We start from the raw sequence: 16,212 nt of genomic DNA, 5'->3' as shown, positions 1-16,212 counted from the left end.
CATCTACCTACCCCTAGGGGCATTCCTAATCCTCTGATTCCCTCCGATCCATTTCAGTGCGGACTGCCATGGAAGTAGAACTTGAATTGAACTTGGCACATGGGTGCAAGTATAGTATGCGGACATAGGCCCAAACCTTATTTTCATCAACACTAAGTCAAAGGCCTTCTCGAAATTAGGACGCTGGGGTCATTTAGGTCGTAGAGGTGTGCAAGGACCATATGGGCTCTACGGATATAGTGTCTGGTTCTGTAATGTGGTACAAAATTACACTAGTCAGAATGGACTAAATGCAGTAGTGTTTAACAGAGTATATTCATCAGGGCTGTAGCATACATTTTAATTTCTGTATAGATGAGACCTAATGGTCGGTACGACGCACAGAGATCTGGGGGTGGGGCGACCTGGTTTGTATAGGACCACAGTGTTTGGTAACACAAGTTCTGAGGGGGAAGTGAGAATTTGTACTTGCCTCCTGGTAAATGTCCGGAAGGGATCAAGCTTGATTGAAAACGGTAATAGTATTCAACAGGGAAGCCATCTGAACCAGAGCTTTTACTGAAGTTCATATCCTGAAGAGCAATAGCAATTTCATCTTGTCTGAGAAGTTGGTCAAGCTTGAGTCCATTGGGCACAACTGTGGTAACCGGTGGCCCCCATCTAGCCAGATCTTTTAAGGACAACATTTTATTGACAATAGCCAGTACATGGTAATTCATGGAGCATGATGAGCAGGGATACAATAACAACAGTAGAACTCAATTTAGGAGTTGTGTTGTAAAGGAACTAGGGATCAGATGAACAAAGCCATTTTGCATTTCTTAACGCTCTGAATCACTATTTCGGGATGTTAAGAAATGCAAAATGGGCTTTTTAGCTGTACAAAGCCCTTTAGAGAATCACAATTGGGATATCTTCACAGTAGAAATCGCAATTTACGATCCTCTGAATAGGTTATCGCAAATAGAGATTACCTACGATTCCTATTCAGATGTACAAAGCATTTCTCTTCCAGGGGATCCTCATCAATAGTCATAAGCACTGAATATTCCTGCCCACGTGCGGGGACCCCGCAGCACATATAAACACACATGTATATATCTTAGATAAATGTATATGTAAAAGCAAAAATTGTGTAGAGAATGTGTAAGGAATCTTGCAACCTATGTTGACAAACAGGCTAAAAATGCTCTCTTTTTGTAAAGTTTTTCTTTAATAAAACTCTTCCACTAGAGTTAAAACACTTCTGTAACCATAGAAGACAGCATAGAAAACAGTAGCAACCTCTTATAGAGAGAAAACTGCAATGGAAATATAAAGGCATTATTAGCTAATAGGCTGCATCCAAATTAACATAGCAGAACTTAAAACTGGCACCGTGCCTTTAAGGCCCTGAAAACCTCCAGTATCCCTCCATGTCTCAGAGGTGAGAGTGAGGTGATAGCTGGAGTTTTTAACCAGGAATTTTTTTATAATAATATTATTTTCTACATTTTACTCAACGTCTTTTTTCATTTTCTGAGTCAGCTTACATCTTTTTCTCAAAAAAATGCCTTCCCTTTTTGTAAAATGCCCTGCATGTGGCAAAAAGAAGGCTCAGATTGATCCACGCTCAGTCTGCATAGTGTGCTTGCCTCAAAGCCACTGTCCTGAGACCTGCAACCACTGCCATAATCTTTCAAAAAGAACATTGAAAGACAGAGAAAGGATTTGTCTCTATGGCCTACAAGAGAGGGAGGAGACAACATCCACCTCTCTTCATAAGATGGTCTCCAGAGAAAAAAGTGTTACAGTAAAACAGCGAGCAAGATCTACCTCAGCAGGTAGGAAAATACCTGTTTGTTTACCGTCAGCGTCATCAGTTCCATTGTCGTTGCATCAACGTCGTCAACCAACGTCGAGAAGCACTCCGTCAATGGCAATACACGCAACGTCAAGGGACATGACGTCGAAAACACAGTTGACTTCAAAAGATAAGTCTCTGTTGGCGGTCACCCACCCCTTGACGTCGAGCCAGCACCACCGTTGAGGGCACACCATAACCCATTGGCATCGAAGCAATTAACGTCAAAGATCGCAACGTCACACAAATCAAGGCAAAGATCGGTTTCTTCGTCGATGGTAATGAAGCGTTGTTCGACGACGATATACACACCACCAGTGGCATCACACTTAACGTCAAGATATGAGAATTCTCCTTCCGCAACAGTGCACTGTCGTTCGACGTCGCGACACACCTCAAATGTTTGGTCAGCGTTGAAACAAACTTCGCCGTTGAAACAAGACCGTTCATGTTCTCCATGTCATTGATCAATGGCAGCACATCAACCACCAGCAAAGACAACTTCACCTACTGCTACTTTAACAACGTCGATGCCTCAAAAAATTACCCTATAACAACCATATCAAGGAGGTCCTCTCTCGCTTCCTCAAGAGCCTTGTCACATTCAGGACAAGTCTCACCTAAAAATCTGTCGCCAAGATGGTTGGAGAGTCTTAACAAGAGCCCGGCCCATCAATCTCACGGCTCACAATACTTGCGGATGCATTCTTCCTCAAGATCCCTTCCAAGGACACCATCACCAACGCCTCCAACCAAGCGAGCAACAGCACCATCTTCTATAAGTCACCCCGCACCCCAAAAAAGGTGCAGGACTCCTCTGTCATGCACAAGGAGTAGATTGCCTCAAGCATCCAGACCAAAATCACCTTAATTTTCCAGGAGATCTCGAAGCTCTCGATCCCATCACCAAAGGCACAGATCATCTTCCTGGTCTACTGCATCTCTGTCTTCTATTAAGGACTATTCACTTACTTTAACAGTCACTCCTCCGGAAAGAGTCTCTCCATTGGATGACATAAACACCTTTAAGTGTTGGTCAGAGGAGCTCATACGCTTAATATAGACCTCCCTGAACCTGCAGCGTCATAGTCTGTAATACTTGAAACTCTGCACCATCGCTGCATTTCAAGGCAGCTCCTTCCTCTGCTTCCAAGGCTTTTGTAACCAGTCATGGATACATTTCTCACACCAGCAAGCGTACGTGCAGCACCGGCAAGAATTCTAAAGAAATACAAGGCCCCAGACCAGGACCTATTATTTCTCAAAACCGATCCTCTGCCGCACTCTGTCATTCTAGCTGCAGCCAGGAAAACCCATTCAGTGGCATCCTCATCAACAGTTCCTCCAGATAAGGAAAGCTAATATCTGGGCTCTTTGGGGAGAAAGATGTATGGTACCTGTAGGAAGTTGGCTCTGTATATACTATATCAAAGTAATACAGTTTTTGAAAAAACTGGTAATAATCTATTTAAAAAATGGACACAGTGCAATTTTCAGAAACAGTTTCTCTTGAGGAAGAAAAGTTATATCGGTTTACAGGTAAGCACAACAGTTACAGTTTCAGTCTCCGGGTTTTAGGAAGTCCACCAGTTGGGTGAGCAATTTAATGTGGGCTCCTATGGAGACAGGGGTACCCGGAATCAGGCCTGCCTGCAGATAAGTACTCCCAGCTTGGAGAGTTTGAAAGATCACTGGAGGGGCTCAAGTAGGCACCAAACACACACTCACAGAGGCACAGGGGCAGCCCTGTGCAGGGTGCAAACAGGACGTCGGGTTTCCAATGCTGGTCTATGAGGAGACCCCGGGGGCTCACTCAGAGGCTGCAGGTGAGGTCTGGGGGGGGGCCGGGGACACACCACTGGTCGGACAGGGAGGAGGGCCGCGTGCTGAACGTAGAGGCACTGGGAGTCAGGTTCTCCAAGGCCTGGGGGCTGCGGGTGGAGTCTGTCTTTAGGTGTCGGATATCTTTGTCCGGAGCTTCGCGGTCAGGGGTGTCTTCGGGATTCCCTCTGCAGGCGTCATCGTGGAGGGGTGGCGAGATCAACCGAGGGTGGGCACTTGCTCGCAGTCGCCTGGGATCCTCTCTTGCTGGGTGGACCACATGGACACAGGCCATGGGCGTCGGGTGCACAGGGGTCAGGACTCACGCATCTCGAGTGAGGTGGGAGTCCTTGGCTGTAGATTTTCATAGACAGAGCCGCTGACCTCGAGAGTCCTTGGTCCTTTTGGGTGCAGGGCAGTCCTCTGGAGTTGGGCAGAGGTTATTGGTCCCGCATGATGCGTCGCTGGACTTTTGCAGGTTCTTTGAAGCAGGAGACGGGCTGGTAGGCTGGGGCCAAAGCAGTTGTCATCTTCCTTATTCCCTGATGGGGTTTCAGCTTAGCAGTCCTTCTTCTTCTTGTTAGGTCACCAGAAATCTGGTGAGCTGGGTTCAGGGAGGCCCTTAAATCCTAGATTGGCTACTGTCCCTGAAGGTGGCTACACCCTCCTTGGGCCCACTCACTTTGGGGATGGGGGCACAAACCTAATCCAATTGGTCCCTGTCCTCCAAACCAAGATGGAGGATTCTGCAGGGAGGGGGTCACCTCAGCTCTGGTCACCTTAGGGGTGGTCCTGGATGGGGTGGCCTGTTATCCCTAATTTTCCCGCCGGACTTGCTGCCAAAAGTGGGGCTTTGTCCGGTGGGCGGGCATCTCCACTAGCTGGAGTGCCCTGGGGCACTGAAATCGAGGCTTGAGCTTTTGAGACTCACAGCCAGGTGTTACAGTTCCTGTAAGGGGAGGTGTGAAGCACCTCCAACCTGGACAGGCTTTGTTTCCGAACACAGAGTGCCCAAAGGCACTCACCCCATGTGGTCAGAAACTTGTCTGAACGTGGCAGGCTGGCACAGATTGGTCAGTCCTACACTAGCAGTTTGGCTAACATACAGGGGGCATCTCGAAAATGCCCTCTGTGTGCATTTGTCAATAAATCCCACACTGGCATCAGTGTGGGTTTATTGTGCTGAGAAGTTTGATACCAAACTTTTTCAGGATTCAGTGAAGCCATTATGGAGCTGTGGAGTTCGTAATGACAAACTCCCAGACCATATACTCAATATGGCTACACTGCACTTAAAATGTCTAAGGATGGACTTGGACACTGTAGGGGCACATTGCTCATGCAGCTATGCCCTCACATCTGGTATAGTGCACCCTCCCTTAGGGCTGTAAGGCCTGCTAGAGGGGTGACTTACCTATGACACAGGCAGAGATTTGTGGGCATGGCACCCTGAGAGGGATGCCATGTCGACTTTGTATTTTTCTCCTCACCAGCACACTCAAGCTGCCAGGCAATGTGTATGTGCTCGGCGAGAGGTCCCCTAGGGTGGCATTAGAGACCTTCCCTGGCCACTGGGCCCTTGGTACCATAGGTACCTTTTACAAGGGACTTAACTCTGTGCCAAGGTTGTGCCAATTGTCTAAACACAGGTACAGTTTTAGGGCAAGAACGCTGGGGCTGAGGCCTGGTTAGCAGGGTCCCAGCCCACTTTCAATCAAAGTTGGCATCAACACTAGGCAAAAAGTGTTTGTGTGGGGGGAAACCATGCCAACAGTGGCACTTTCCTACAGTACCTCTGCTTCCCTTATAAAGAGATCTAGTGGATCTAGGAAGATACGATCGATCTCTCTGGGATTCGCTAAACAGGTTTGTCGATAAACTGCCTAGAGAAGACAGGCAGTATTTCCAAGAAATCCTACCGGAAGGAGGTCTAGTAACCAATCAAGTAATTAAAGTAATGCGTATTGGGCAGTTAGGAAATGCAGTTACCTTCGACTTCAAGTAAAATTTAAAAAAAGGCACCCAAAATGCTTTTTTAAAGTGCAATAGAGCACACACATCCCTTTTGCCAATGGAAAACTGGCCCATTGTCACAAATAGCATGGGATTTCTTATTTACGATTTTCTAATAGGGATTCCTACTTTGTTACTCGATATTCCAGATTACAGCTGTATAGAGCAGTAGTTTGCTTCTCTGTAGACTTAGAGCCTAATTACGAGTGTGGCGGTCTAACCGCCACATTACGAGGTTGCCAGGCAGCCCGGCCAAGCTACCACCATCTCTGCCGGGATCAGAGATCCCAATGGGCGGACGGCAGTGCAGGTTGAAATCAGCCAGGACGACGCTGAAGTCAGCGCCGCCCTGCTAATTACAACTTGGTTCTCCGACAGGCATTTTCAGGGTGGTTTCACCGAGAACAGGCTCCCCTGTGGCCGAGAACAGGTGCAGGGGGCCACAGGGGAGCCCCTGCACTGCCCATGCCCAGCACCCTTGTAATGCGCACTGTCTGCTGTATAGGTTTCTGGTTCCCACTGCGGGTAGAAGCATTGCCGTCGGCTTGATTGCGAGCAGGCGACAATGCTGCAGCCATTTTGCAGATGGGCTGACCAGCGGAAACCTAGTTTTTGTAGTCAGCCCAGACGGAAAGTCTTCATGGGGCTGGCGGGGAGGTAGCCAGCACGGTGGCAACCACCCCATTGGGACTTTAGCGGACGAGTGTTTTCACCCGCCAAACTCATAATCGGGCCCTAAATGTGTCCCAAACATGCAAAATAACGAATTTTTCTTGTTGCGTGATAGCAGGGATGCTCCTTGCATGGGAAGATTTAAAGGAATAGGCAAAGGTTGAAGCCAGCAGCGAAGAAAATAACTCAGATTGGTGTTATTCAAAGATTTCCTCACATTTCCATTTGAAAGCAAGCGTTCCTGAAACCACATAATGAGGACGAGTAAACATTTTTATCGAAACAACTACACTTGTAGCAAGAAATCGAAGTGACACTTTCTGTGAATAGTTGAGGCCTGCTTTCAATTTTAAATTTGATTTACTATTGAATGTCTGGAATAAGACAAGGAATCACAGGAAAATAATGCAGTGAATTTGGGTCTCGTTTATTTAAGTGGTAGGGCTATGTGCAGTGCTTAATTTGTGATGGTGTTTTACAGTGCTCAGTACTGGCACTTATTTTTAAACACAGGCACATATTTATAGGATTACTCAACATGATGTCCTTAATCGTCCATTTTAAAGCTGAATTTATCAGTGCAGTATTTTTATAAAAAAGTATAAATCTAAGACAAAGGCAATGCAGGTACTGGCATTCGGCAACACTGTCAGGGCTGTTGGAGGTGCCAGCTGCGGTGAACTCTTAGGCACTGGCTGTTCTCTGCAAAGAAGAAAGAAGGTTGGCCGTAGCAGTTTTGCCAGTGTCCTGGTTATGTTGAGACGACCGCCAGACTACATACACCCTTGGTGGGATTCGTTTATTTGTCTTTTGGATCAAGAGGAAGGTATTTTTTATTTCCTGTCACAACTTTGCCACCAGATTGATAAGGAAAAATTGTATGTAGAATGGACTTCCAGGTCTTAATACATTTTGAGCCCATAAGATAATAAAAACAAGCAACATATTTCCTCAAAGACAAATGTTTAGGCCAAAATATGTAGCTGTTGTGTTCCATTTTTGGTGCATTAACATAAATACAAAATAAGATCAATGTAGATTTGTTTTATTGATCCACCAAGGAATAGTGTTGGTATAGAAACTGTTATTTGGGTCAAATTGCGTGCCTAATCCTTAATATGTGTTATCACCTATTTATTTGTCGCGATTTCAATCAGTTGAATATTTTTTTTTCAGGTCGGTAAGTTGAGGGAAAAGCTTCAAGAGGTTAAGCAGGAAAGGGAGCTGGACCAGCACAAACACACAGCGTACATTTCCGAGCTAAAAGCTAAACTTCATGAAGAGAAAATGAAGGAACTCCAAGCTGTTCGGGAGGGCTTAATTCGTCAACATGAGCTGGAAGTTGCTCGCATGGTAAAAATTAAGGACAGTGAAATTCAGCGCATCCACTCAATGTTGAATGTACTTAGAGATGGCGCAGCAGACAAAGTTAAAACAGCTTTGCTAAATGAAGCAAGAGAAGAAGCCAGGAAAGTATTCGATGGTGAGCGTATCAAGATGCAGCAGGAGATCTTAGAGTTAAAATCTGGCAAAAAGCAGTTAGAAGAAACCTTAAACAACATAATGCACTCCGACAAGATGAAGGCTGCTGACCTGCGCTCTGCCTACCAGTCTCATCAGGATGAAGTTAATAGAATAAAGCGGGAGTCTGAGCGAGACATTCGCAGACTGGTAGGTTGAAACATACCTCTTTTGTTTTCTGTTTACCGTTTGAGTTTTTAGAGCATGTTCTTATAGTGTACAAAATTTAAAAACTGCTCTCATAGTTTCGCGAAGTGATTGTGAAGTTTTTCATGTGTAAACAAAAATTCCTGCAAACCTTTCCCTGCAAAACCTAGTTTGTAAGAATATTTTGTTACTTAACATAACATAACATGACATAACATAAGAGACATGGCATTAGGAGTCGTTGGAATTGTTGAGAGGTTTAAATGGAAGTAAATGGTGTGGGGCCATCTGTATTAAGATTAATAATAGCGATTTACAGAATAGTAATTTGGAAATCGGAATTATTAATGTGTGAAAGTTTTGATTTTAAAGCAGTGATTCCTAGTGGGTCGCAAATCGACATGCCTCATGAATTGTAATGAGCTAGGTTGTAATTTGCAACCCATTAGGAATCGCCACCATCACAGGAATGGTGGCCTGCTGAGGTCAGGAGACCACCAATTCTGTGAATGCTTTTAGTTAAAGTAATCTTTGTATTTTTAAGTCTGTTATGTCACTGAGACTTCAGATCCGGAGCCAGCCAACTAGCCCTTGGAATCAGTCTGGGTTTCGGGTTGGAGAGACTCAGGTCCAGTCCATCTCACTCCCAGGCAATAGGGCAGCAGTTACAAGTGATCACAGCAGACCAGCAGAGTGGCAGGCCTTCAGCAGTACAGCAGTCCTTGTTCCTGGCAGAGTATCTTCAAGTCCAGAAGTGGAGTGAGTTGGTGGTGTCAGTGGTCCAGTACTTATATCCAGTTGGACCTTTGAAGTGGGAGAGACTTCACAGATAGGCTTTTGAATTGCACAGAGGTCCTGCCCTTCCTGCCCTGGCTCCAAACACACAACATGGAGCTATGCAGCCCTTTGTGTGGGGACAGGACACATCCTATTCAGATGTTAGTGAGGCTGTGCCCAGCATCTCCCTCTCATCCTCCCAGGATGGACCTTCACATCACACCTAAGCTCACATTGTGTGTGACTGTTGAGGGGGAATACACAAAGCCCAGCTGTTACCCACCCCAGACAAGTGATCAGAGACAGGCAGCAGGCACCAAATGGCTAAAGCAAGAAAATGTCAACTTTCTAAAAATTACATTTTCAGGATTGCAATTTAAATTCTGACTTCACCATACGTTGTAATAAGGTAATCCCAATGTTAACCTATGGGATAGGTATGCCTTGCCGTGATGAAAAAATAATTTAAGCGTTCACCACCAAGCCATGGAAAACTTAAAAGTACATGTCTGACTTTTTAAATACACTGCACCCTGTCCTTGGGACTACTTGGGTCCTACATAAGAAGTGACCTATATATAAGAAATAGGAAGGTTTGGGCATGGCAAAAGGTTTACTTTGCAAGGCCGAAGTGACAGTTCAAACATGCACACACAGATTCTGCAAGGGCAGGTTTGAGACATGTTTAAAGAGCTACTTAGGTGGGTTGCACAATCAGTGCTGCAGGCCCACTAATAGCATTTAATTTACATGCCCTGGGCACATGTAGTGCACTTCATTGGGACCTGTTAAGTAAATTAAATATGCCAATTGGGTATATGGCAGTGTTACCATGCTTTAAGCCGGAAGCACATGCACTTTAGCACTGTTTAGCAGCGGTAAAGTGCTCAGAGTACTAAAGTCAATAAAAACGAATTCAGCAAAAAAGGGGTGGAGGAAGGCAAAAAGTCTTAGCAAGACCCTACAGAAAGGGCCATTTTCAACACATACCATGAGGAATTGCCATGTGCGAGGGGTAACCTGAAGACGCCCCTTCCAAATAATGATTCCTTATGACTTCCTAGACCCCTTTAGTGACGCAATAACATGTTGAACTGGTGGTAATTGATTGCCTTAAGGTTGGAGATGAGGCCAACATTCTATTGGAGACTAAGGGCCTCATTCTGAGGCCGGTGGGCGGCGGTCGCCGCCCGCCTGGCGGGAACCGCCATATGGCCTTGACCGCGGAGGCCATTCAGGCTTTCCCGCTGGGCTGGCGGGCGACCGCCAGAAGGCCGCCCGCCAGCCCAGCGGGAAACCCCTTCCCACGAGGAAGCCAGCTCCGAATGGAGCCGGCGGAGTGGGAAGGGTGCGACGGGTGCAGTAGCACCCGTCCCGAATTTCAGTGTCTGCTAAGCAGACACTGAAATTCAAAGTGGGACCCTCTTACGGGGGCCCACGACACCCCTCACCGCCATCCTGTTCCTGGCGGTCGGAACAGCCAGGAACAGGATGGCGGTGAGGGGGTCGGAATCCCCCATGGCGGCGCAGCAAGCTGCGCCGCCATGAGGGATTCCTCAGGGCAGCGGAAAACCGGCGGGAGACCGCCGGTTTTCCTGTTCTGACCGCGGCCATACCGCCGCGGTCAGAATGCCCTGCGGAGCACCGCCAGCCTGTTGGCGGTGCTCCCGCCGACCCCGGCCCCGGAATGACCCCCTAAGTTTGTAGATCTTCTGGGATACATAGTGTAAGGTGGTCAATTGTAGTATTTCAATTCAGAGTTTTAAAGCACATCAGTGAATGTCACTTTGTAAGAAGGTGTTCGGTGGATGAGAAGGAATGAGGTAGACAAATAGAGAATTTACGAATAAGTGGGGACCCACACTGTGGTGTTGAGTGATCTTTGATCATCTTATTGCTCTAGAGATCTGATAGAGACTTCTAGCTGCAGATTCCTTATCTTAGAATTCCCTGGCGTTAACTTCGAATCCGAAATATTTCTGCTGAGCAGTATCCTGCGCGCGCTGGTTGGTGGTGTCGTTCAGGTCCGCATGCGTCATCCGGCTCTACGTGTCATCATTGGAGCCGTCTGTGACGTCACGGTCTTCTATATAAGCACCAAAGCGGCGCACGTACGTCAGTTCTTTTCCTTCCGCGCCAGTTAAGTGCTGGTTAAGAGCTACCCTTTTTTCAACATTTTGTTGAAGATTTTTTCAATTGCATGTGCGAATGACTTCGAGGAAGACTGGAATCAAGCCGTGTGACGCATGTCATCGCGCCATGTCGGTCACGGATCCACACCAAGTTTGTCTCTGGTGCCTTGACAAGGACCACAACGTGAAGTTGTGCTCCTACTGTCGGGCCATGGCTCCGAAGGCCTTAAGAGAGAGATCTCTCAAACTGTTAGCGGCCCGGGAGGCATCTTCCGTCAGTGCAACTCCAAGGACATCAGGTCCCTCTGAAGGAGGAGGTCACGGCACCGCTCCAGGAGCCCCAAGTCATCTTCCTCGCATTCAAGGTCCTGAGGGCATTCAGGTAAGAGGAAGAAAAAGTCCAAGCGGACTTTGACTTCACTGTGCCCGTCAGCCGACGAGGTGTCTAGTGAACATCAACGTTCCGAGCGCGGTTCCATGGAGCCGTTGCCAGGGCCAACTCTGCGTCTTCCCCCCTTTCCTGGAGCTGGAGCGACTCCCACTCAATTAAAGGAATTTTACGAGGCTATGCGCCTTGTTTTTGAGCCGGCTGCTCCCTCGGGTGGGTCTTCGGGCACGCAAGGTCAGCAGGGGTCCCATCGGATTCGCTGTTGGCGGCTTTGGCCTCGGGCCGTTGGCCACCACAGGATCCGATAGTGGATCCGGACCATAGCCGGGTTCTCACAATCGACCTACTCTGGCGCCGAGCGCGACGTCGACACTACCTTCACCACCGGCGCCCACTGGTGGTGGTAGCCCCATCCTCATGCCGGATGATCCGGAGCCATAGACCAGCTCCAAGTGACCCTAGTTTCCTCACCCAACATCCAACCCGGGAGAGCTTGGTGGTCCAAGCCTCCACTTCCCGTGGTGCCTTCCCTTACGCTCCCCCGGATAGGGAATCCAAGAGGCTGGACGAACTTGGAAAAAATATGTTTTCTTCCTCCAGCCTGGCATTGAGGTCGGTAAACACCTCTTGCCTATTGGGCCATTTTACCCATACTTTATGGGATACAGTGGCACAAGTGCTGCCCCAGGTCCCGGAGGCCGTACAGGACACTCTCACCCAAGCTGTCAAGGATGGGAGAGATGCAGCCAAGTTTACCATCAGGTGAGGCTTGGACATGACCGACTCGCTGGGCAGGGCGATTTCTTCGACAGTGGCCTTCCAATGCCACGCCTGGCTACGTACCACTAGCTTTTCGGGGGATGTCTAGTCGAACTTAATGCACATGCCTTTCGATGGCTCACAGCTTTTTGGTGAGAAGGCAGACCCTGCTCTTGAGAGGTTCAAGGATTCTCGAGCTTTGGCCAGATCCTTGGACCTCTCATCGCCGGTTCGCCAGCAGCAGTTTGCCTTTCACCCCTTTCAAGGATTCGGAAGGGGCGGGGTACCACGCCAGCTATAGGTTAGCCACCGTCCTCCGTCTTCAGAGCATCCCGTGCGAGGACGAGGTTGTGGTACCTTCAGCCCCAGAGGCTCTAGCCAGAGGTCAGGCACTACCCAGTCCCCCTCTTCCGCAATGCCCAAGCCCTCCTAGTATGGTTCTGCAAGACCATGTCCGCCCAGTTGGAAGGAGAATTCAATTTCATCTCCCTCACTGGCGGTCCATAACATCAGACAAATGGGTCTTGCAGATCATACAGAAGGGCTATTCCCTCCCCTTCCAGTCTTTCCCCCTCCCTCTATCCCTCTGGTAAAAGAACGGCTGATGGAGGACCATTAGTAGGCGGTGGTTGTTATTCCTGCTACTTTCTGATCCCAAATAATCCCTATCTTGGATTAAAGAGACGTCAATCTCTTCCTCCAAAAGGCGAAATTCAGGATGCTCACTCTTGCTCAGGTTTTCTCTGCCCTAGACCAAGGAGAATGGATGGTAGCGAGGGACTTGCAGGATGCGTATTTTCACATCGCCATCCTGCCCACCCACAGGCGTTACTTGCGGTTCAAGGTGGGCCATGAGCACTTTCAGTTTACCATGCTCCCCTTCGGTCTCACCAGTGCCCCTTGGGTGTTCACCAAGGTGTTGGCAGTGGTGGCAGCTCATCTGCGCAGGTTAGGAATTTCAGTCTTTCCCTAACTGGCTGTTGAGGGCTCCGACGCCCCAGGCTCTCGTCACCCACCATAAGACTGCGACAGACCTCCTGCATTCGCTGGGGTTCACTATAAACGTGCCAAAGTCACACCGGACTCCCTCTCAGAAGCTCCCTTTCATCGGGGCTGTTCTGGACACAGTGCAGTTTCGGGTTTATCCCCCCGAGCAGCGAGACCGGGATATTCAGGTTATGACACCGATGTTTCGGCCTCTATCCTGGATTTTAGTGAGATAGACTGTGAGGCTAATGGCTTCCTGCATCCTATTAGTCAAACATGCCAGATGGCATATGAGGGCTCTGCATTGGGACCTGAAGTTCCAATGGGCACAGCATCGGGAAATCTTACCGACATGGTTAGGATCTCTGAGGGAACTGCAAAAGATCTGTAGTGGTGGTTAATGAACTGCGATTGGGTCAAAGGCAGACTCCTCTCCCCTCCACAACCAGATCTCACAGTAGTGACAGATGCGTCACTCCTGGGATGGGGCAGCCATCTGGGAGAGGTGGAGATCAGAGGTCTGTGGTCTCCGGCGGAAGCGGGTCTCCATATAAACTTATTCGAGCTCCGAGCCATCCTACTGGCATTAAAGGCGTTTCTTCCTGTTGTGAAAGGGAAGATAGTACAGGTGTTCACTGGCAACACTACTGCAATGTGGTACTGCAACAAGTAGGGCGGTGTGGGGTCGTGGACCCTTTGTCAAGAGGCTCTGCGTCTCTGGACATGGCTGGAACAGCAGGGCGTAATCCTGATGGTTCAACACCTGGCAGGTTCTCTGAACCCCAGGGCGGACTAACTCAGTCAGCGATGCCTAGTGGATCACGAATGGTAGCTTCAGCCGGAGGTGACACAAGGACTCTGTCAGCAGTGGGGAGAGCCTTGGCTAGATTTGTTCGCCTCCGAAGAGAACGCGCAATGTCAGCAGTATTGTGCGTTGGAATTTCCAAGACGTCTATTGCTAGGTGAAGCTTTTCATCGCAAGTGGAGTTCAGGCCTCCTGTACGCCTTTCCGCCCATACTATTTCTGCCCAGAGTTCTCAAGAAGATCAAGAATGACCGGACCCAAGTCATCTTAGTGGCTCCAGATTGGGCACGGATAGTCTGGTATCCAGAGCTTCTAAAAATGAGCATCAATCCTCCAATCAGGTTGCCCCTTCAGGAGGATCTTCTGTTGCAGCAGCAGGGGAAGGTTCTCCACCCGAACCTGTCTACATTGTGAATTCATTCGTGGAGATTGTGCGGCGGCAGGTGATGGTTTATGCCCTTCCTCCCGTAGTCTGTAATGTCATTCCGGCAGCCAGGCGTCCCTCTAACAAGACGGTTTGCGCCTGCCATTGGAAGCATTTTGTATTATATTGTACAGAGATATAGGAAGTTGGCTCTGTATATACTATCTCAAAGTGAGAGATAGCATGCACAGAGTCCAAGGGTTCCCCTTAGTGGTTGATAGTGGAAAAATTAAATAATAATAATGCTCTATTTTGTGGTAGTGTGGTCGAGCAGTAGGCTTATCAGAGGGTAGTGTTAAGCATTTGTTGTACAGACACAGGCAATAAATGAGAACTCACACTCAAAGACTTAACTCCAGACCAATAGGTTTTTATATAGCAAAATATTATTTTATTAATTTATTTTAGAACCACAAGATTCAGAATTCAAGTAATTACATAAATTGTAAGGCACTTGGCATAGGTAAGTATGGAACTTTGAATTGAAACAGTAATGTACACTGTTTTGGCAAAAATGGCAATAAGCTATTTTAAAAGTGGACACAGTGCAAAAATCAACAGTTCCTGGGGGAGGTAAGTAATAGTCAGTTTTTCAGGTAAGTAAAGCACTTACAAGTTCAGTCTCCGGGGCATAGGCAGCCCACCGTTGGGAGTTCTCGTTAACCCTAAACACCCAGCACCAGCAACACAGGGCTTATCAAGTGTAGAGGTCAAAGTAGGACCCAAATAGCATAGGCGCCTATGGAGACCAGGGGTGCTCCGGTTCCAGTCTGCATGCAGGTAAGTACCTGCATCCTCGGGGAGCAGATCAGGGGGTTTTGTAGAGCACTGCGGGGGTCACAAACAGGCACATAAAACACACCCTCAGCAGCACAGGGGCAGCTGGGTGCAGTGTGTGAAGTTGTGTTGGGATTCAGATAGGAATCAATGAAGAGACCCGGGGGTCACTCTGGCGTTGCATGCAGGGCACAGGGGGGCTTCTCGGGGCAGCCACCGACTGGGCAAGGATGAGGGCTGCCTGCTGGTCACTCCTACACCGGTAGTTAGTTGCTCTTGGGCCTGGGGGCTGCGAGTTCAGTGTTTCTTCCAGGCGTCGGGTTCCTTTGTTACCCTGCAGTCGTGGTCAGAGGCAGCCTCTTGATCCTCTCTGCAGGCATCACTGTGGGGGTGCAGGGAGGTTGTCTCAGGGTGTTCACGTCGTGAGAGTCACCTGGGGGTCATCTCTGCAGTGTTGGTTCTTCTGGACATCAGCCGGGGGCGTCAGGTGCAGAGTGTTGGAGACACACGCTTCCGGAGTGAGGCTGAAGTCCCTTTAAAGATGGTTGTTTCTTTGTTTCTTGGACAGAGCTGCTGTCCACGCTAGTTTCTTGGTCATGTGGGTACAGATCAGACCTCTGATTCTTGAGAGGTCGCTGGTCCAAATGAATGCGTCGCTGTGCAGGTTCTTTGAGTCTGGAGACAGGCCTGTAGGGCTGGGGCCAAGTCAGTTGTTGTCTCCGTCATCTCTGCAGGGCTTTCAGGCCAGCAGTCCTTCTTGTTGTTGGAGGCCGTCAGGAATCTGGTTTCCTGGGTTCAGGGTCGCCCCTAAATACTCAATTTAGGGGTGTGTTTAGGTCTGGGGGGCAGTAGCCAATGGCTACTGTGCTTGAGAGTGGCTACACCCTCTTTGTCCTTCCTCCCTGTGGGGGGGGGGGCACATCCCTAATCCTATTGGGGGGAATCCTCCAAAACAAGATGGAGGATTTCCTAAGGCAGGGGTCACCTCAGCTCAGGACACCTTAGGGGCTGTCCGGACTGGGGGGGTGACTCCTCCTTGTTTTTCTCATTATCTCCTCCGGATTTGCCGCCAAAAGTGGGGGCTGTGTCCGGAGGGGCGGGCATCTCCACTAGCTGGAGTGCCCTGGGGCGCTGTAACACCAGGCT

General features: G+C 48.6%; 1 protein-coding gene across 8 annotated transcripts in view; it reads left to right on the top strand.

Moving 5' to 3' along the window:
* JAKMIP1 (janus kinase and microtubule interacting protein 1) overlaps positions 1–16,212 on the top strand; it is a 1,798,968-nt gene that overhangs the window by 590,949 nt on the left and 1,191,807 nt on the right. For all 8 annotated transcript variants that reach the window (XM_069203057.1, XM_069203080.1, XM_069203046.1 and 5 more), the window contains one exon: positions 7,526–8,020. In XM_069203057.1, coding sequence (XP_069059158.1) covers positions 7,526–8,020 — 495 coding nt within the window. The remainder of the gene's footprint in view (positions 1–7,525; positions 8,021–16,212) is intronic.

The sequence above is a fragment of the Pleurodeles waltl genome, chromosome 1_2 (genome assembly GCF_031143425.1).
Source record: "Pleurodeles waltl isolate 20211129_DDA chromosome 1_2, aPleWal1.hap1.20221129, whole genome shotgun sequence".
NCBI classification, from domain to species: domain Eukaryota; kingdom Metazoa; phylum Chordata; class Amphibia; order Caudata; family Salamandridae; genus Pleurodeles; species Pleurodeles waltl.
The sequence above is the reverse complement of the archived record's forward strand: the minus strand, read 5'-3'. Positions and strand labels throughout refer to the sequence as shown.